The following is a 21,404-nucleotide window of genomic DNA, read 5'->3' on the forward strand; positions in this document are numbered from 1 at the left end:
TCAGTGGTAGACCGTTAAAGTTAATGAGCGGTTAAACTATAGCATTTAACTTATTCTGCCTAAATAAAGCAATCTGCGACTTGCAGGTCTGTAGTTCCAGTTGGTGCATTGGAAATTGTTAACCCTTTCGCGCGTACGGTCACACCGGTGTGATTAGCTGTTTAGCGCGTATGCTAAAACTCGTGTGATTAGAAAAATTGTAGCTAATTTTAGCTTTGAGGAAACAGCAATTTAACATTAAAAATATAGCAAATGCTAACTGAAAACTATGAGAAGCTTACTAATGCTAATGAAAACTTAACGAACCATGCGCAACATAGCATGAAAAATAAGTTACGTGCGAAAGGGTTAAACCAGAGGGGACACGTAAATAAACGTGAGCTGAACAAGCATCTGACATGGCTTGGTAGTCAAACAAAGTTATCTAGCTTCTCTTTCAAACGTGTCGTATGAAATCCCAAAGTCGCAAGTCCTCGTTGCATACAGTCATGTAGTATCAGATGCATTCAACAGCAGCTTTTACTCTAGGTCACTGTATCAGTTTACTGCATAGTTTTAAGATGATATACTTTTTAACTTTTTTGTATTTTTATACATTTGACTCATTTATCAAAACTTTAATATATTTTGTTGTACTTTTGTTCAAAGTACTATTTATGACAATAAAACAAGTTTATCTTTAAACTGCATTGTGTCATGTTATCTTGGTGAGGACTCAAATAACAACACATAACAAATGGAAAATCTTTGTTTATGTTATGCGTTTCTGAAAAAAAAAAAAAAAATCGGCCGATATATCATTATCAAGGGTGCTTGTCAAGGGTCCACTAACAACACTCGGTTGGGGACTGTAATTTCCTACTTTCTGCGTGTTCTAACGGGTGATATTGTTTCAAAAGATGAAACAGATTTGTGGTGTCGCCTGTCTTTGATGGCACATGTCTTTGGCACAGTTTGCAGTGCACACTGCTTTGTTTTTGTAGGATTGTAAATAGCCAAAATATCTCCAAACTACTGAAGTTGAGTGACGTTTCTTGTCGACAATGTTTTCGTCCTGGTCCTGGGCACCGCTTTTTCTTCAGTGTTGCTCATTTTGCTTATTTGGCTTATTCCGCTCCAACTACAATGTACAGTGTACATTGGACCTGAGAGCATCACAGTCTTTTGACCGGCACGTGATGTCATTTCTGTAGCAAAGCCTAGAATTCATCCATTTAATTTTGTACTGAAGTTTAATTTTGTAGTAAAGAGAAAAAAGGAAGAAACTTTGGATTCTTGGATTCAAGACTTTTATTTTCTGATTCATGTCAAGTGTGAAAGTGCCTTGAGGTCCTGAGCAAGTGAGTCTGCACAACTGCACTCACAATGGGTGTTGTGATTGGTGCTGTTACGGCCAGACTCCTGCCAAAGGTGACTACAGGCAGTCACAGGACAATTAGCAGGATAAATATTCCGCACATAAAAGTACATCAACCTGGCTACTCACTCTTTAGTGTTTAGTCCAGCCGGACAGACGACGCAGCGGCGAAGTGCTTCGGAGTTTAACTGGCTAGATATTATATATACGGGTCAGAGGAAAGATAGGTGAATAGATAGCAGTGCACAGGAATTTCAGAAAGAGTAGTTTGAGAGAGAGGAGAAGGTAATGTGGGGCAGAGAAAAGATGGGTTCCGGAGATCGGTGCGCAAAAGAATGAAATAAAACGGTTGGGACCGGCCAGTCTGCAACAGACCGTCGGACCAGCACCACCGTCCTACCCAAAACAACAAAACTATAAAATAAACACAACAAAATGCACCACTGTCTCACGGACTATATACACACGGTTGCACTTAAACTCTAAATGAGAGAACGACTCATACCACACAATATACCACACTGGTACTCGCAGTAATCTCAACGTCTGTGCTTGCTGCCATAGTCCTTCAAAATAACTGAGGTGCACACCTTCGTGCACCTGTGACCATGACGTCACATTACCCATAACCCCTACTTTTGTGCACCCTGACATCATGTGGCATACCCGTAACAGTGCTGGTAGTAAGGGTGTTGACAGGTGCCAAGACAGGAAAGATGTTGTGATTGATGCCGATAGTACAGGTGTTGGATAGCAGTGAGATCACATGAGTGTTGTAGCTGGTGCTGAGACAGTATGAGTGTTGTGCTGTGTGCTGAGACAGCAAGGATGTTTAAATTCATTTAGGAGCCTCAGAGTAGGGCTGGGCGGTATGGCCTAAAATTTATATTGCGGTTTAATTTGAAGCACGGATGGTAACGGTATATTTGTTCTTCTTAAAATTTCAATATAAGTGCTTCTGAAGGGGTAAAGCACTGGTATGGCAACTGCATGGCAGCTCTTAAGTGTATTACTTGGACATATTTCACATAGTACAGAGGTATTTTAACATTTATTGTGCAAAACTGCAATAATAAATAGAAAAAATACAAAACCTTTTCTCAAGTAACTTCCATCTCTGAAAAAAAACCTTTTTCATGAAATACAATAAAATCAAGCTGAACAAAGTGAAAATAAAAACTGACTCAGGGATCAAAGTTCTCCGTCGCTACAATGGATTTCTGTCAATTGGATTCCAGAGAGCCATGGTGCATGCACCGGCATAAAAGTTTACGATGCGATTGCCCCGATTAAAAAAGTGTGCACCTGATAGAATTTGGGATGAACTCAGGATTCTAACATCTTTGCATCAGTAAAATCTGATTTATATATATATATATAATTGTTAGTAGAGGACTTATGCCTTTTTTAGAAATGTGACCAATAATCTGTGATCAGTAATTTTATTTTTAGATTGATTCCTTCTCTCTAAACTGTTTCTCAAGCACACTCATCTCCACTGCTGTCAGTGGCCAATTCTCGTCAAGTCTCTCAGCCAGGTCTCACACGAGTTGGAGGCATGTCCAGGCGAGTCACAGATCATCATGAAAGAGGAAGAGCTACATGTTCCACCGAATTGCTACAAATCAAATGTTTGGCGACACTTCGGATTTTTCAAGAGAGACAGACAGTACACAGGCAGCACGACTAACCAAAGAAATAAAATCAAACTATCTGTAACATATTGAATTGCATAGCATCATATTCATTTGCATCGCATTGTGTTGAATAAAATCGTGTCAAATCATATTTCATCACAATAGAGGTGAATCATATCGTATAGCATTAGTAGTTGCTTCATATGTATCTTTAATATATCAGATCATTGACAATGTGTTGAGATGTGCATCGTGTCTTTTTGATGAAGTTACACCTAGATCTGTGAGGGCTCTACTGGTCAACACGCTATAGTCAAAATCCATACCATAGGGCAAATTGTCAGGGCTCAGGCAAGGACTCAAGCGGGGACACAAAAGCTTCAGGTTCCAGGTTCGGTAACCAGGCAGGCAGAAAATCAGGCAAACAGAGCAAGACGGCGAGCGGAATCAAGGTCGAGGTACAGGTAGGATCAACAACAGCAGACTTACAGGCAAAAATACGGCGGGAACGAAACAGGCAATAAACACTGCAGCGAACTGGCAACAAGACAGAGACAAGCAGGGTAGATATAGGGCTGGGCTGATGAGATGATGGGAAGCAGGTGTGCAGGCAGGCAGGTGGAGATGATCAGGTGGGCAGAGACAGGGCAGAGAGCAGGGTATGGCTAGAACACAAGGAAAACAAAAGCACATGGGCAGGGAAAAACAAAAACACAACAGCTAGGGGGCGAGAGCACTGACACACATTTATACCAGTGTACTTTCTACACCGTTTATACTTTCCACCTCTACCTCAGAGTAAATTTCACTTCCCTTTCCTGCTTTAAGAGCAGGAACCCTAGCTGCTGCCATGGGAACAGCCCATCTGTAAACACACATATAAACAATGTTGTAAACCCTGACAGCGGAGGCAGACTGTGAGTATTTTCTAGAGACACACTTAAACTTTCCAGTCCAGTAAAGCGAATGCATTGCTGTGCATTCATGGAGTAAACTCAATGACTGTGGCCCCAAGGTAGACGGTGCACTTCTGTTGTGAAGTGCGCGAGTCTGGTTGCCGTTAATGACGGACCTATATTAATGCAGTACTGCTAGCTCCAGCACTGCTAGAAGTTGTTGTAGTTAATAGGCAGCTGGTGGTTAACATTTTGTACTCGCTAAATGTTTAAACCCAGTTCGTTTATTTTGACACTAAGTCAAATGAATGATCCACTGAGGCAAGAGGATTTGTGCCTGTGCAGACAGGTGCGTCCACCAGCATGGCTGGAAGATTATGAGGTATATGTTCCACCACCAACTGCAAGCTGTACTGCACATTACACCAATGCTAAAGAAGACAGGTCTGTTTGGAGCAGGGAGGGATTTGTCGAGATGACGTCCCTCACGCATCGCTCTCCTCATCGTCCTTAGGGCCCAATGGGGTTTGGTCAGACTCCATCCAGATCCATTGCTGCAGCAGCCCCTGTGTATGAGAGCACGCCATCACTACCCCAATGCACAGTGACCATTATGGATGTATTGCAGCAGCTACAAGAAGATAATAGGAGATTATACATGGCAGTAATGGACATGAAGCGCCAGATGGATAAGAGCAGTGCAACCTTACCTGGACCCACCCTGCCACCTGCACCACCTGCATGTCCGCAAGAGATGACCCATGTGACAGCTGCACAGGTAGATGACTGGTTACTGCCTCCACCATCACACTTGAGGTCTTAGCTGCCTGAATGCCCCAGAGAGCCTACCAGCCTACCGTGGTGCTACATGAGTCCCAAGCTCGACCACCCTGAATGCAGGAGAGAAGTACACATATTCTGTGATGCATCCGAGCGGGCCTACCACAGTGTTGGGTACCTGCTCACAGCAGATCCACAAGGGAAAATGGAGGTCGCCTTCCTGACAGCCCGAACAAGAGTGGCACGCAAGAAACAGCTGTCAATGCCATGCCTTGAGTTTTGTGCGGTACATACCAGTGCATAGCTCGCCAACCTGCTAAAGAGAGAGCTCCCACTGGAATAGTAATCCAGAATAGTGATGTGGACTGACTCCACCACGGTCCTCGCATGGATCCAGTCAGACTTCTGTCACTTTAAGGTGTTTGTTGGAACACCAATCGCTGAAATTCAGGAGCTGACGGATGCGCATGCCCGTCACATTGTGAAGACAGCTGAGAACCCAGTGGATGACATCACATGGGGGAAGATGCTGCAGGACCTCACTGGAGAGAACCGTTGGGCTCAGGGACCTGCCTTCTTATGTCTGCCACCTGACCAGTGCCCAGCAGACCCTGTTGAGAGAGGTGAGGACAGCTTGAATGAGCTGTGCAAACCTATAACTTGCTTGGTTGCATCTGTTGCCTCAGATGACCTACCACCTGATCCCCAGTGGTTCACTAGCTTTGAGGATCTGGTGAGAGCCACTGCCATGAACCAACACGAGGCGGCAACTGATGGTGAAGGAGCACCCTCTGTAGGGGAGTTCCAGGCAGCAGAACTCAGCCTCCTGCAGGCCCCACAGAGAGAGCTTCCCTGAAGAGCTTCAGTGTTTAGCCGCTGGAAAACCAGTTCCCTTGTCCAGCTGCTTCATTACATAGGTACCTGAGTTTGACAACTCCATACAGTTGATCAGAGTGGGTGGTAGACACTGTGGAACATTAGACACAGATGCGATCCACTCTATTGTCCTTGACCCAAGGCATGTGATTACCTGGATGCTCATATGGCAACATTGGCCTGAATATACACAAGTGAAACAAATAACTGTGGAAATTCCCTTGGCAAATAAAAGGGTCATAGGGATACAGTAAAGAGTTCAATGTCAGGTGTGCATAGTGTCTCCCTAATGACCACCAATTTTTATTGACATAGAGACACAAGCCTCCACCAAGTGATTTACCGGTCACTGTGGAGTCTGTCAAGGCAAAAAGGTACTCCGAAACCATCAATTTCCAGATCAAAAATAGGGTCTTGGTTTTTGAGCCATGTTTCTGGTAATGCAAGGAGACAATTGTTCGCTACTGTTCTCCGTCAGGAACTTGACAGTTGCCTGAAGCTTGTCAGCTTTGTTTCGGAGTGACTGGACATTGGCGAGGATAACTGTGGGAAGGGATATCCGACGGTGGCCCTGTCTCTTGAGCCTCTGGTGCACGCCGCTCCACATCTCCCCCTTTTACTTTTCCTCGCACCCATCGGCTTAGATGCCCAGCTTTGGTTCCCCACAGAAGGATCCAACCAGATGATCTCTGCAGGGAGAGCTACCGAGGGATCCACGGTGCCCACAACCGGAATTGCACAATAGCAGGAGGCTATACGGCTATACTGGAGAGGCTCCCGGTACTCACAAAGTCCACTCAAAAAATGGCAGAAAAACATCATAAGAAAAAAAACTCACCAAATTAAGGTGAGTCATTGTTGCTTCTGACACCCGCAGATTAATTTAAAAAAATTGTTAGTAATGACGATAAAAGAAGTCAAAACAAATGAAAAACCACTACACACTGCACAAATGCTGCTGTGTGTTGCCATTACGAGCGCCATGAATCACATTATCAACAACTACAGATTTCCTCTCCCCATTCACTGTATAAGCAGACATGATCTCCTGTTAATCCCTGCTGCAGCAGCTGGATGTGAGCTCCTTGTGTCCACCCATTGCTCCTTTGGTTGTAACTTGTTGGATCAAAATAAATAAATACATCCATCATTTCTAACAGGGTTCCCACAGAATACAATTTCTGCCTGAGGAGTAAGATTTTAGAGATGTCTAGAGATATATTGGCTCTTTGGGTTAGACATTCCTTTCTCTCAATGTACCTAACCATAGTCCATGGCATAGTCCATATCTGCCTCATTCTCCCCCACTCCTGTAAACTTTCAAATTCAAACTTGCTTTACAGGCCTGAAATACATTGTGAAATTGCCTAAGCATGTTATATAAAACATAAAAGGAAACAAATAAAAATAAATAATGTCTATAATCTAAACCAATGAACATATATATTTCTGTACCTCACTGTCACCGTCTGTCTCACTCTTTCTCTGCTCTCTCTGTCTCACCCTCCTTCCCTGATGGCCAGCAATGGAGCAGTAGCGTGGTCTCTCATATCTGTGTCTCTAAGAGAAGACCATTGCTGGCTGCTCTCTGGGCTTTTACTTGTTTACAGCGTACTTTTCAAAATAACCAAAAGTGACCATTCTGGTGAAAACAAACACCTCAATCCCTCTAATTTATGTCAGTTGACTGTTTTTTTTTCACCCACAGAAAACCTCTTGTTGGACCTACTGCAGCAGCTCATTTCAATGAGAAGTGGGTCAACTATGTGATAAAAGCAGGAATTTCAATGGGTAAACAGAGCAACCTCATGTTTTGTGTTGTTATTTGGACAGGAGCTGTTGCTTACTCCATCCATCACTCCACACATCACACACACCACACATCACTCCACACTTATTTTCTACCATCTCTGACAAGCTTAACTGGCACCTGGTAAGTGAAATATCATCTGTTCCGCTACTTATGCAAACACAAGCCAGACTGATTCATGTAGCACTGCAAAGGAAAACCGCGTTCTCCCATTCTGGCTGTCCCTGCTGACGGTGTGTCCATGTAGACTGCTCTGATATAGATCAGGTTGAACGAATGTCAGCCCTCTCAGTCACAAAAAACTGAATGCTAATGTTTTTCAGTGTAACATGCTGCATTTAGAATGAATTTTGTGGTCCCTGATAAGCTCTGATGAAGAATTCAATCACACATGCAGTCTGCCATGTTGTCCAGGCCCCCGGTGTTCAAAAGCAAGCAGAGTGCCAGTCCCTGTCTTTAGCTCACCACAGCTGCACTGCTGTGTCCAGTTCACACTCTTTCTCTGTGGCTATTTGCCAGCAACCAAGTGTTTGTATAAATAGCACATCACTCAAAATCAGTTGTTTTTAAGCTTTGGGCCTTTGTCAAACAGAGCAATGGAAGTAAAGCAATCCAGACAAGATGCTGGTCATTGCTGCAGCAGTCTTAAAAGTCAGAATGCAAAGGTCACATTAATGGCCAAACATGGCCAAAATGGCCCCAGAAGACTCTGCCTCGGAGTCTGACTTGGATTCTTCCTCTGGTTGTACATAGGTGGTCATCAGGCAGATCTGACCTCTTGATGGAGACCATGTTTTCATAAAAATCAGTGTTACTGGCTGCAACTTTGTCTGACTTCAGTGAAAAAAAGGGGGCAGGGTTTTTGCCCCCATAATGCATGGCTGTGAAAAAGGGCGCAATACAGACAAAAGCATTCAGCTGACAAATAAAGACATGTCAGTGGCCATGTTCACCTGACCCCTACTTTGTGCCCTCAGCATTTTGTGCTTCTAAATTTTAGGATACATTGGTCCATTGATGTGAATAAGTCAATGCTACACCTTAAAGTTTGGACAGCAGGGTGGTGTGGTGTCAGAGTTTGTAACCAAAAGTAGGATTTGTATAAATGGATAAAACTAACCTATGTAAGTTTCTCTGCAAATGTCTCAGAACAGACCAACATTGTATGCCTGAATCAGAGCTGCTGTTTGTCCTAGTCATGGTGAGACTCTGTGTGAGACCCCACCTCTACAGGATGTCTTAGAGCTTTAATTATGGAAACTTCATGTCCTATGTACATATATGGACCGAAAGTGAGGCACTGTTTTTAAGGGCTTCCCTTTGTGCTCCTGCATCTCCCCCTTCTCTGCAACTGTGCTCTGGACTACACTGTGTTTGATCAGCATCCAGCTGCCTCTCCAGTGAGGTCTTGACTAAAAACTTGGGGGTGAGGGGGGGGGGGGGGGCATTTCTGTGTTAAATCACTCTGCAAGCAATTAATATGGGTCCATCAGTAACGACAACCAGACTTGCGCACTTCCTAACAGCCGCCCCCAAATTTGCCTGAGTAAATTTGAAGCAGTCCATTAAGGATCCTCTTCATTTGGGATGGCAGGAAGTCAGACAAGACAGCTCACTAGTCTGAGGTATGTGTGAACCTTCACTTGTACCTCTGCTGTGCACATCAAGCCATCGGTCCCCAGGTGCACTTTAATAATTCTTCCAACAGGCCAGGATGCTCTTGGGGGTTGAACGTCCACTATCGTGACAATGGTGTCTGCTTGCCGACGTGCTGTGTCGGCTTACCACTTGGACCTGGTCTGTAGTGTAGGTAAGTAGTACCTCATGAAGTGCACCCAGAAACAGTCTGCAAGAACTTGGGACGCTCTCCTATGCCAGCGGCTGAGCAGCTCTGAATTGTGGTAGATTGTCTGTGGTAATGATGGGTCCAGCTGCCCCATCAGCAACAAATTTGGAGTGACCGGGTCTAAGTCGGCCACATCAGAGGATACATAACCTAAAGGCTTGGAGTTCAACATTCCTTCAATCTCAACAAGGACAGTGGCGAACACTTCACTAGTGACGCCTTGAGAGCGCAGGGTGGCATTCAGGGCAGTCATGATAGATCAGATCTCCCGTTCCCAGGTGCCTCCGAAATGGGGAGTGCTTGGTGGGTTGAAGGAGAACTTAATTTGATGGCAAGCTAGCTGGGCCTGAATGGATGGATGCAGGCTGTTGAAGGCTTCTTGTAGCTCCCTGTCCCCACCCTAGTCTGAGACCAGCTCAGCTGATTTGCCCCAGTGGGAGATGAACCATCTCAAGGTCATCAGGAAGGAGTCAGTGTTGATACTGGACAGCACCTCAATATGGACAGCTCTGGTTGTTAGGCATTTAAACAACAGCCCCGAGCCCCCAGCACTGCTCATGTCTACAAATAACCTTTACCTGGGATGGGCTGAAACAGTCGATCCCGGTTGAGAAGAATGTTGGTCGATACAGCCGAAGATGAGCAGAAGGTAGATCTGCCATCTTCAGGTTAACTGATTGAGCTCTCCGTTTTTGACACCCAGCACAGTTACGTTGCTCTCTCCCCACAACTTCGCTGCCATGGAGGATTCAGGACCTCTGTTCCCGGGTGCTTATGAGCAGACCAAGAAATGTCCAATTTCCCTTAATGACACACCTGACCTTGACCTTTCTAATGAACTTAACACTTTTTACAATCGTTTTAATGTCTATGATTTTAGTGAGGAGTGGTCAGGCAGAACAGTGTACACATTGATAAGGGCAAGGGCAAGATCCTGAAACTATTCTGGGGAGTAAAGGTAAGGAAAAGTCCCAACCCCGATGGCATTGGAGGTCGCATTCTTAAAAATTGTGCCGAACAGTTAGCAGACATGTTCTGTTTTATCTTTAAGTTGTCACTCCACCTTCATAGGGTTCCGTGTCTTTGGATGGATTCCATCATTGTACCTGTGCCAAAAAATAATGCTCCAAAGTCACCCAAAGACTACAGGCCTGTAGCGCCTACCTCTCTTGTAATGAAATCACTGGAGAAGATTGTGAAGGTTGCGCTTCTGAACACACTGCTGGCAAATTTGGACCTGTTCCAATTTGCATATAGGTCAGGCAGGGGTGTGGTCGATGCGATGGGCACCCTATTAAATATGATTTTGGCACACTTGGAGGATGCAAACACTTTTATGCCACTAATCTGCATTGATCTCTCCTCAGCTTTTAATTGCATCCAGCCTCATATTTTAGCAGGAAGCTTAGTGAGCATCCACAACATTGATCCTGGTCTGATATGTTGGTTGATGGATTTCTTAACTGGAAGGTCACAACTTGGGAAGGTTAATGGTGTTCTTCTCTCCTCCACCGGATCACCCCAGGGGTGTGTCCTCTCACCTCTTTTATTTGTGCTGTACACAAACGAGTGCCAAAGCCAATATGTGAGGTACCATATCATTAAAGTGGACATGAAACACTAGATGTAGTTAGCATAATTTACAAGATGGATTCCCACTCTAAAAATCCTTATAGGTTTAACACTATCAGTGAAACTGGATTAAAAATAGTAAGTAATCTAGGTTACATTTTTGAAACAAGTGTAGTGCCATCTTGTTTCAGCGTAGAACGTGAGTCATGAGGTTGGTTGTTTTGGACATTCCACATTAGTTCACATTAGCTAACTAGTGACAGAACTGACAATCACTGACTCAATGGAAAATAAGAAAAGCCAAACTAAAAAGCAATGCAAGGGGGTTTGTTTTGTATTGCCCCTGGATGCAGTAATGAATTTTATAGAGTCAAAAACCAAAGAAAGATTGTCCACTTTCATACTTTGCCTCTTAAGCGGCAAGCGGTTCTTTATCGTTGGCTAGCTGCACTGAAACGAAAGAATCCCCCAGTTAGCCGTGATGCTAGGGTTTGTAGCGAGCACTTTGTAAACGCGGACGATGTGGACGAGAGTCAGGCGTACTGGTGGTTCGCTGGACCAACAAGCTGAAGTCTGAGGCTGCTCCCTGTGTTTGACTTTTTCTCTTGTAAGATTGGATGTACAGACCGTCCCACCCAGTCTAATAGCAAAGAAGTAGCTGTGCGCTGTAAGGAAAGGGCCCAACGGCATGCCCATCTGGCAGAGCAGAAAGAGGTACGATCAGGATTATGTTACGTCTTTTCCCGTCAAAGCACAGCCACCTAGTTTACAAGATAATGATTAGATAATATGTAAGGGATAATGTACAGGCTGTTGAGTTTGTGCAGCATTATAAATATCTTGGCACTGAAATTGATGACAAACTGACCTTTGAGCTTCAGGTGGATGCTGTGTGTAGAAAATCCCACCAGCGTATGTATTTTTATCGCAAGCTTCGAAGCTTTAATGTTGACAAAACTTTTATGAAAATGTTTTATTCTTGTTTTACTGAATCTGTCTTTATATTCTCCTTTTCTTCTCCATCTGGTATGGGTCACTTAATTTCAAAAATGGAAACAGATTGCAGGGTATCGTCAAAGTGTGCAACAAAATTGCAGGTACAACCCTGAATGAGTTAACTAATCTGTACTAGGTCAGGACTTTGAAGAAGGCCCAGTCAATCTTGGCTGACCCTAGCCACCCCTTGTTCAAGGAGTTCAAGCTGCTTCCGTCTGGCTGCAGATACAAATTGCGAACATGCAGGACAAACAGATTTAAGAACTCATTTGTCCCAGCTGCCATTGACCTTCTAAATAACTCAATGTGACTTTTATGTTGTAGTCACTGTCCTTTACTCGGTGGGATTTTTTTAAGTTGTTTTTTTATTTTGTGTTTATTGCTTATTGTTTATTTATTATTGTTCATCTGATGTTTTGTGGATACTGCTAGCTGTACAACAAATTGTCCCTTGGGGATAATAAAGATATCCTTGATCCTTGATCCTTGATCCTTGATCTGTCAATAACAGGATCAAAAGTGCACCAACTACACAGACTGTGCAGCTGGACTTCAGTACAAGATTATGCTCATACTGTGATGGCCATTACACTGGAATAAAAATCATAAGCAGTGTCTAATTCTGTTCTTACCATGTGTCTTTGAATTAACTTTCTAGGGCTGTATTGAAAAATTTGAAGCTTCGTTCATTGAATTGGCATTAGATCGTGAAATTAACCGTTCGATTATTAGGATGGGTGCTCATGTAACCGGCTAAATTTGTACTCTGCGATGTGTTTTAAAGACGGAGACCTATGACGATGTAGCTGCATCCGTATTCTGAATAAAAGTGCATGTAAAAGAAAAGAAGATGATTCACGACGTGGAATGAACATTTCCACCTCGATCATCAGAGCGTACAGTGAAAGGGGGGGCGCTGTACAGCGCAACGAGGGGTCAGCGCAGGTGGCTAACACATACACCCACGTGGACCAGATACATAATAATGATACGTATAGCCTAGTGAAGAAAAAAGTAATTCTGTCCAAGTAATAGATGTCCTAGGCCGACATTTCTGCTTTTGTGGCACGAAATGCCGAATGCGCTATACTATCATCATTCCGTGCCATCAAATGTTCATTTTGTCCACTTAACTGTTTTGCTATATTACTGAAAGTATGATATGCACTAAAGGGATTTAGCACAATATATTCCGTGACTCCGCAGTTACAGAAGGCATTCCGTCCACGAAAGCAAATGCTGCTTGAACTTTCGTAGACATTAGTGTTTTGCTTAAGTACAAAATTAATTATGTTCATAGGCAATATAAACAAAACTGTTTATTACAATCATTTGGTCACTTACGAAATGCCGAAACAACAGGCTAAAACGATGACGTCACGTCACAGACATTTGAAGCTTAGTTCGAAAAAGGTTGGCTAAAACTCGATTGGCAAAAAATGGCATTTGATACAGCCATAGAACCTACAAGACATGGTGTACTTATAGCAAAGACCATCAAGTTATAATGTTAAACTAAACATACTACACAAGAATTTAAATACAGCTCAGATGAAAACAAGCTGATTACCAGTATGTAAATATTTAACCTCACAAACCACACTACCTACTAATATAAATCTATCATAACAGAGAAGTCATACATACTATCTATATCATGCAGCTTGCAAAGCCATACTTTCGTAACTAAAAGTATGACTGTGGAATGCAAACACAGGTGAAAAATGTTAAAAGACAGTGCTTTTTCGTGTTCATAGCAAATGGCAGTAATCATAAATTCTCTCCTGGGGAAGGGGTGAAAGATGCACCAAATGAGCTATATTCTCTGAGGTATTTCACACTTAGGCATTGGTCCAATTGGCAGGACCTGTGAGTGTTTGTGTAGCATGCTGATATGATGAAGTATATACAGTAGATTTACTGCATTGGATGCAAAGTATGAGTAGTGATTTGAGTAAAACCTGAGTAAAGAGACAGGGTAAAACTATAGTTCTACTCCTGGAAGTCTTGAAGGAGCCTCCCTCATACACTTTATAAAGTAGGTTTTATGTCTCGCTATGAATATTCATATGTCTCGTGCCTGCTTTGATCTGTGGAGCACTGAAGTTGTCTCTTTAAAGGCTTTGCGGAAAGGTTGAGGTCCAGTCAATAACACAGTGATGTTCATAACTGAAGACAGGTGCATCATGTGACAAACCTGCATCTCACCTGACCTCACGTCCCATGATCATTCATTGGGCATTTGCTGCCAGGGGGACCAAGGCTGCTGACAATGTTAGCGAAAAGCAGCAATAATAAACTGAGGGCAGCAAAAGCACATTCCACCCTGGTGAGGTCAGTCCAAGCTGCAGTAAAATCATTTATGTGCTCTGAATTTAAACCTCCCTGTGCTTTGAAGCTTCCCTTACATGTGTGATAAAAGGCATTTCTCTCAGGGAGAGTGGAACATAAAAATGTTTAAATATCAGTGCTGTAAATGTGATGAGAACTGAGATTTTATAGCACTTTGGATCTCTTTACTGTATTTTATGTTATGCCATTTCAGTCCTCTTCATGGGAGGAACCCCCACATGGAAAAAAGGACTTTTTTTTCCTACCAGGAAAAACAAGAAGCTGAAATTAATGTGCTGAGTGTCGCAAAATCTATTTCAGTGATTGTTTCAGATCTCACCCACGTGTGCTACTTCTTCCCTTTAATGGATAGCTGGAAACAGTTGTTTTATTTGATTGTTGTTGTTTTATGGGGCATTTCTACACATTTTACTGATTTCAGAGTTCAGGCATGTAGCCTGCCTCTGCAGAGCATACACATCACAGATTTTCTGAATTGCTTTTTCTTTAGAATTTCTGCTTGCACATGAACTGCTAAAGATGTTTTTATGTCATTGTATCCATATAAAGCTGGCTTAATAGGGTTGCCAACCGTCCCATAAAATACAGAATAATCCCGTAATTGGAAACTAAAAGAGGTATTCCGTATTGAACTGATACGGGACGCACTTTGTTTCGTATTTTAGAGAATCAGTTCAGTGTAAATCTGGGAGAGAAATATTACAGGTTAGGCTATTAAAACAGGGCGATTTGTATGAGATAGAGGGAAACCCTGCTGCTCCCCCTCAGCCTGTCTGTCATGTTATGTTCCACCATCCAAACAGAGAATACGCTTCTCATTAGTCGTAAGTCACGAAGAAAGGTCGAGAAAAAAGGTCACTCAACGTCAGTAGTTTGGAGATATTTTGGCTATTTACAATCCTACAAAAACAGAGCAGCATGCACTGCAAACTGTCAAAGACACGTGCCATCAAAGATAGGCAACACCACAAACCTTTTTCATCATTTGAAACAATATCACCTGTTAGAACACAAAGAAAGTAAGAAATTACAGTCCCAAACAAATGTTGGTAGTGGACCCTCGACCAGCACCAGGCCAGTACCCAGTGCGACTACCCAGCAGCAAACGATCATATCAGCATTTTCCAGGACGTGCCTTACTACAAGAAAAAGAAAAAGCAAAAAGACACAAAGACATCGCAAATGCAATTGCATATCGCATTGCAAAAGACATGCTTCCCATTAGCACTGTCGAAAATGAAGGATTCAAGAAGCTTATCAGAGTCCATCAAATGTAGTTTTTATATACTGTATATTGTTTTTCTTAAAATACAGTTGTTTTATTCTAAAGAATGAGAAAATAATATATGTTAAACTGTTGTTTTGCACAGCCCAAATAAAATTCTTGAATGATAATCTGTTACACACATATTCTTATCGCTTAAAAATACAAAACTGATCAAATTCAGGTTTATGTGATTGCTTGTCTTAATACATGGGCCTGTAGATACATGTCTGGTAAATGGTTGAAGCCATTGCAGTTTCCTTGATGTGATTATGTATGGTATAGATAGGACTTCTCACAACCAAGTATGTGGGCATTTTTATGTTATACACTATATGGACAAAAGTATTCAGACGCCTGACCATTACACCAACAGGGACTGTAATGACATAGTATTCAAATACATATACTTTAATATGGAGTTGGTCCCTTTTTTGCAGCTATAGCAGCTTCCACTCTTCTTGGAAGGCTTTCCACAAGATTTTGGAGTGTTTCTGTGGGAATTTGTGCCCATTCATTCTGTAGAGCACTTATAAGGTCAGGCACTGATGCTGGACAAGAAGGCCTGGCTCGCAATCTCCGTTCCAGTTCACGCCAAAGGTGCTCGATGGGGTTGAGGTCAGGGCTCTGTATGGGCCAGTCAAGCTCTTCCACACCGAACTCATCAAACCATGTCTTTATAGTCCTTGCTTTGTGCACTAGGGCACAATCATGCTGGAATAGAAAAGGGCCTTCCCCAAACTGTTGCCACAAAGTTGGAAGCATAGCATTGAAATCTGAAAAGCAGGGCAAGATGACACAGCACAAAGTACACTTCTGCATCCACACCTAAACTCAGCCAGTGTAAAGCCCTTTGGCTTTTATGCCAGAAGTGCCCTCTTCCAGAGCCCAAAGAAAAGTAAATCATAAAGTCAAGTCAACATAAAGGCCCGATCATCTCTGAACAGAGAACCTGATTATTATTGTAGAAAAAGGCTTAGAAGTCATTAACAAAAGTATTGTGGATGGTTCAACTTCTGCTCTGTAAAGTCTTGGTTTTTGTATTTTTTAAAGTTCTTGATTTTTCACTACCATCTCAAGTGAAGTGACTGCATTGGCAGCTCTGTGGGATGTTGTGTTCATTCAGCCCTGTAAAAACATCACACTCCATTATGGCTGACATCTGAGGATCTGGAGTTGTCTGCATTCGCAGACAGACACACAGACACAGACAGATGTGCACACACACACACACACACACACAATTTTCTTATGGTCAAAACAGATGCTTGTCAAAGAATCTGCCCTGTACAGGACTAACTTTTCAGCAGCCAGCTGTGTTTAAAATATGTGTTTGCATGTGCTTGAGTGCATGTATCTGTGTGTGTGTGTGTGTGTATGCGTGTGCCTTTGCAAGAGAGAGAGTGTGTGAAGACAGAAAGCATATGTGACAGGGTTTCTGTGAATATGCGTGTGTCTGTGTGTATATGTGTGCGTGCCAGTATGTGTGTGTTTAAAATTGAACATTCTGTTGGAAGTACTTATACCTCCTCTGTGCCCCTTGGGTACATCTTCATATTTCTGTCTGTGCTCAAAATGTTTCTCAAAACACTCATGTACTGATCATTAGGCAAAAGCCCAAAAAGTGTATTTCATTAGCTCATCAGTAAATAGAAATGTGAAAATGCTATTGTAAACAACTCAGGAAAGGCCATTATTAGTCCCTGAGAACCTTAACCCACTGAAATTGCTTCACTCCTTTCAGAGAGCTGGCAGGAAAACGTTGTCCATATTGTTCAACAAGGACTCACACAAAGCCTTGCAGAAATATAGCATTCACTCTCAGTTCAGATTTTTTGTTTCATATCAATTGCTCTGCTGAATGATGCATTTCTTCTATCCTTCCAGCTGATTTTAATTTCTTAGCCAAGAATGCATTCTTGAATGTTTTCAGACTCAATATATCACAAAGCTACCAACGCTACTCCATTTAAAGTCAAGTGCCCTGTAACTCTTGTCAGTTTTTCTGATTTACATAACTTCTTTTGATCTCACTCTAATCTGTGACACATTTCACACCTAATGATAATCCAAAAATTTGCCCTGATGGTGGTATGGATATACTGTATAATCTAGATCTTTGGCTAGTGGGTTTAGGATTCAGGGCTCTGAACTCCAGGCCTGATTTCACATTCTGTTTCTCCTGTTAAAAGATTTTTTTTCAATACTTCACATCCAAAAGAGAGTTTCAAAACTGATTAATGCTGTTCATCATGGCTATGGCACACTATATATGAACCTAGAACACTCTATGAAAGACCAATTTAGGAATATGTAAGTGATAACTGCCAATATAATGTACATTTATCCTAACATGCATTACCATGAAACACCTAACCTGGTAAACTGACATGACTTGTATTCAATTTTTTTATGTTCTATTGACAGTATCAAAACAGTCATTAAATTGTTGGGTTGTCCTGTGGTTTTAGTTATGCCAGAATGTTGAGGAAACTAAAAACGAACTTTCTCACTGTTATGCAGAACCCTGTCCATTTAAAAGTCATTGGGTCTTAGGCAATCATGTATGGGTTTTGGAAGAACTTGACACAAAGCAACAGAGTTGCCAGCCTGATTTCAAAATCTCAGGCTAATGTTACATCATCTGTCAGTTAAAAATCCAAACCCATGACATTGGGCCAAAATAAAAGTCAAATGCTCACAGAGTTTGGAAATAGCCAAAGCAAAAATGGCCTCCTACAACAAACTAGTTACCAGGAAACCACAAAAATTATTTTTTCGGCTCAGGAGCAAGTCCAACTTGTGATTATTTTTTAAAGTTTATGAGATGTGGAGCAGAGGGGAGAGGCAAAAAAAAAAAAAACAGACAAAAAGCCTGCTGGCATTTAAAACCCCACAGGTCAGTGGGACATTAATGGTGGATCTAGCCAGCCTGTCTGAAAAAGCCCAAACTGGCAGCCCAGCAGAGCCAGCTTGGAGAAACTACTGACATACCACCTAATGGTGCAGCAGGGTAGAGGGCTGCACCTCTTAAACAGGTGTGAAGGCTAAGCCCTCATTGAAAGCACAGGTATGTCCTTTATGGACGAGGATCTGGAAAGAATCACAACAGAATCCTTTTAGCGGGCTGTAGTTTTGCCTACTGATATAGAGTGGTCATATTCACTTAGAAAGAAAGTTTTCACATATTGTAAACAGTAAACAGACCTGATGATTGGGTTTTGGGCATGAGTGGGTTTTGCCTGTCCTGAGTGCACTGCTCTGATTTAATGAATTAAAAAAGTTTAAGCTATGGCATGGATATTTGCATGCATGGATTTCAGTTAGCTGGGTGATATTAAACAGGTGAACTGGAATAAACTACACCTGGATTATCGCGTTAAGTGAAGCCAGACATATTTAGGTAAACCTGAAGCTGACAAATCAGCAATAACGCCAGCTTCCTTATGTCTGATTGTATTGATCTAGAGTTTGTCATTCAAGGCCAATTCTGCGTGCTGTTCCAGATACGAGAAGAGTCTCAAGGCAGATGAGGGCGGTGTTGCACTTAAGGTGTGGAATTAGGCCAATATGTCCACCCCTCCTTCAAGTCACTTTAAGCATCTTCCAAGTCGCCGGTCAGTTCTTGCAATCGCTGACCAAAAAGAGGCTAATCACGATCACTATTCAGATTAGTTTAGGGTATTATTAAGCCCACACTCTCATCTTCCCCATCACCCCTATCATAATCTTTTTTGTACTTGAATTATGGTATCCAGTGCAGGCTTACTATGCCACATTTTTTAACCCACAAACTGGTTAATCCTCTCATGGATAACATACACTATATGGACAAAAGTATTCGGACACCTGATTATTACATATGTATTTGAATACATGTAATGACATTGTATTCAAATACATATACTTTAATATGGAGTTGGTCCCCCTTTTGCAGCTATAACACCTTCCACTCTTCTTCTTCCACAAGTTTTTGGAGTGTTTCTGTGGGAATTTGTGCCCATTCATTCTGTAGAGCATTTATGAGGTCAGGCACTGATGCTGGACAAGAAGGCCTGGCTCGCAATCTCCGTTCCAGTTCACGCCAAAGGTGCTCGATGGGGTTGAGGTCAGGGCTCTGTATGGGCCAGTCAAGCTCTTCCACACCGAACTCATCAAACCAAGCATAGCATTGTCCAAAATGTCTTGGTATGCTGAAGCATTAAGATTGCCCTTCACTGGAGATAAGGGGCCTAGCCCAAACCCTGAAAAACAGGTGTGGCCAAATACTTTTGTCCATATAGTGTAGCTGTACAGTATGCGATGGGACTTTTTAAAGGAGCCTCTATGCCATTCATACACCCATCCCAGGTGCCAATGCATAAAATTCATGTGTTTTTAAAACTATACACGTACGATTTACAAGTTGGTAAAATTTGAAGGAATTTTACCATTTACCACATGTTTATGTAAGCAAGTAAATTATTGTACACTTCAGGAAAAACGGCACACGTCAATGGGTTATTGGAATGTCTAATTAGTGTCTTTGATCGGTGCATGACTACTTAAGTTGTTTGAGTTATGGAAATTTACATTTACATTTATTTATTTAGCAGACGCTTTTATCCAAAGCGACTTACAAAAGTGCATACAGCAAGTATAGCGACAGTACGGGGACAGGATGTGTAGAGTTCCACAATGAGACAGTTCTCAGCTGAGAGCAAGGTCTGTTTGAGGACACAGTACTATCAGATTTGTACAATTACAGCCTCTAGGGCAACTAATACGATACACCTTCAAACAGCAAACATGTATTTAAATATTCCATGATGACGCAAGAATATGTATTATAGTGGTATGTAAGCCTACTACAGGCATACACCCGTATCGCCATATTCCAGCTCGTTGCATTACAGATGTGTCAGTCTCCCACTGTGTAGAGCCCCTCTGCGGCGCCCCGCCTTGAAGATCTCTCTGCTTCCTCTAGGGCGAAGCTGCAGACAGACAGCAACGCAAACTTTAGTGTTTCACAGTCAGTCCAGCGACAAGCATCTGGCGCGTATTATCGCTCATGTCTAGCATTTGCCGTGACGAACAATGGATAAACTATTGTGATGCCAGCCTGATTTTATTGAGAAGATGCGAAGATTTTTGTGGGGTTAAGTGGACATGGTTTAGGGGTTTTGACACATTTTTATCATCTGAAATTTCTTTGAGTGCTGTAGCAATAATGGTTTGAGACGTTCTTCGTTTCTACACGTCGGGTGGAGTGAACTGAACTTCATCGGTTTGTTTCTCCACCTCCGGCAGTTCTATGCGGATACTAACTCCAGACATGGGAGACTCTGTGTTCTTCGACAGACACATTTCTCACGTTGTAAGTTCTCTTCTATGATCCTATACCTTAAAGTTGTTGTTTTTGTCTGAATTTAGTGATCTGTGCAAAAGTACACTTATATGGAAGTGAAAAAAACCCCGAGGCGTCTTAGCAGTGCTTCAGCAACTCCGTAGTCGTGGGAATTGATAGGTTAATGTATCAGCATAGTTTTCTAATAAATCTGTCAGTTTTATGCTGCGCAGCGACGGCTAAGTTGCGTTTATCTATGACACTAAGGGTCTTGACGAGAGATAATTTTAGATGGAGACGTTTATTTTCTGAAGCGGAGTGACTTTTGACACCTATTGCAGTAACGATGCGTTGACATTCTGCTGCTTGTGCTTTTGATTGCACAAGAGCCTGCTGGAAAGGCAAGGGTTAAATAAGCCGCAACTTGTGCCTGAGTAAGTGTTTGTTCTTGGAAACAGGTAAAAGAAATCGTGCATCAAAGTCTGTGAAATGATTTGTGCCCGATAATAATGGTAGTAATGATAAGAATAAGAAGACAGTATATTACAATTATAATGTAAAATATAATTATACTCTATATTATGATAGTTGGTTATTATTAAATGGAATCAGGACTGTGATCCTTCCATGATCTTTGTATTGTAAGACACTGATATATCATTTTAGCCCTGTTGGTTGTCTTTATGTAGTTC

At 42.2% G+C, this 21,404-nt stretch overlaps 1 protein-coding gene across 4 annotated transcripts in view; it reads left to right on the forward strand.

Moving 5' to 3' along the window:
* The window catches only part of LOC118785488 (rho GTPase-activating protein 6-like), a 118,417-nt gene that overhangs the window by 38,444 nt on the left and 58,569 nt on the right, over positions 1–21,404 (forward strand). For 2 of the 4 annotated variants that reach the window (XM_036540170.1, XM_036540171.1), the window contains exon 1: positions 20,411–20,742. The exons of the other annotated variants lie outside the window; for them this stretch is intronic. In XM_036540170.1, coding sequence (XP_036396063.1) covers positions 20,680–20,742 — 63 coding nt within the window. In that variant the 5' untranslated portion in view covers positions 20,411–20,679. Of the gene's footprint in view, positions 1–20,410; positions 20,743–21,404 lie in introns of those variants that run through there. 4 annotated transcript variants of the gene reach the window in all.

This window comes from Megalops cyprinoides, chromosome 11, assembly GCF_013368585.1.
Source record: "Megalops cyprinoides isolate fMegCyp1 chromosome 11, fMegCyp1.pri, whole genome shotgun sequence".
Classification (NCBI taxonomy): domain Eukaryota; kingdom Metazoa; phylum Chordata; class Actinopteri; order Elopiformes; family Megalopidae; genus Megalops; species Megalops cyprinoides.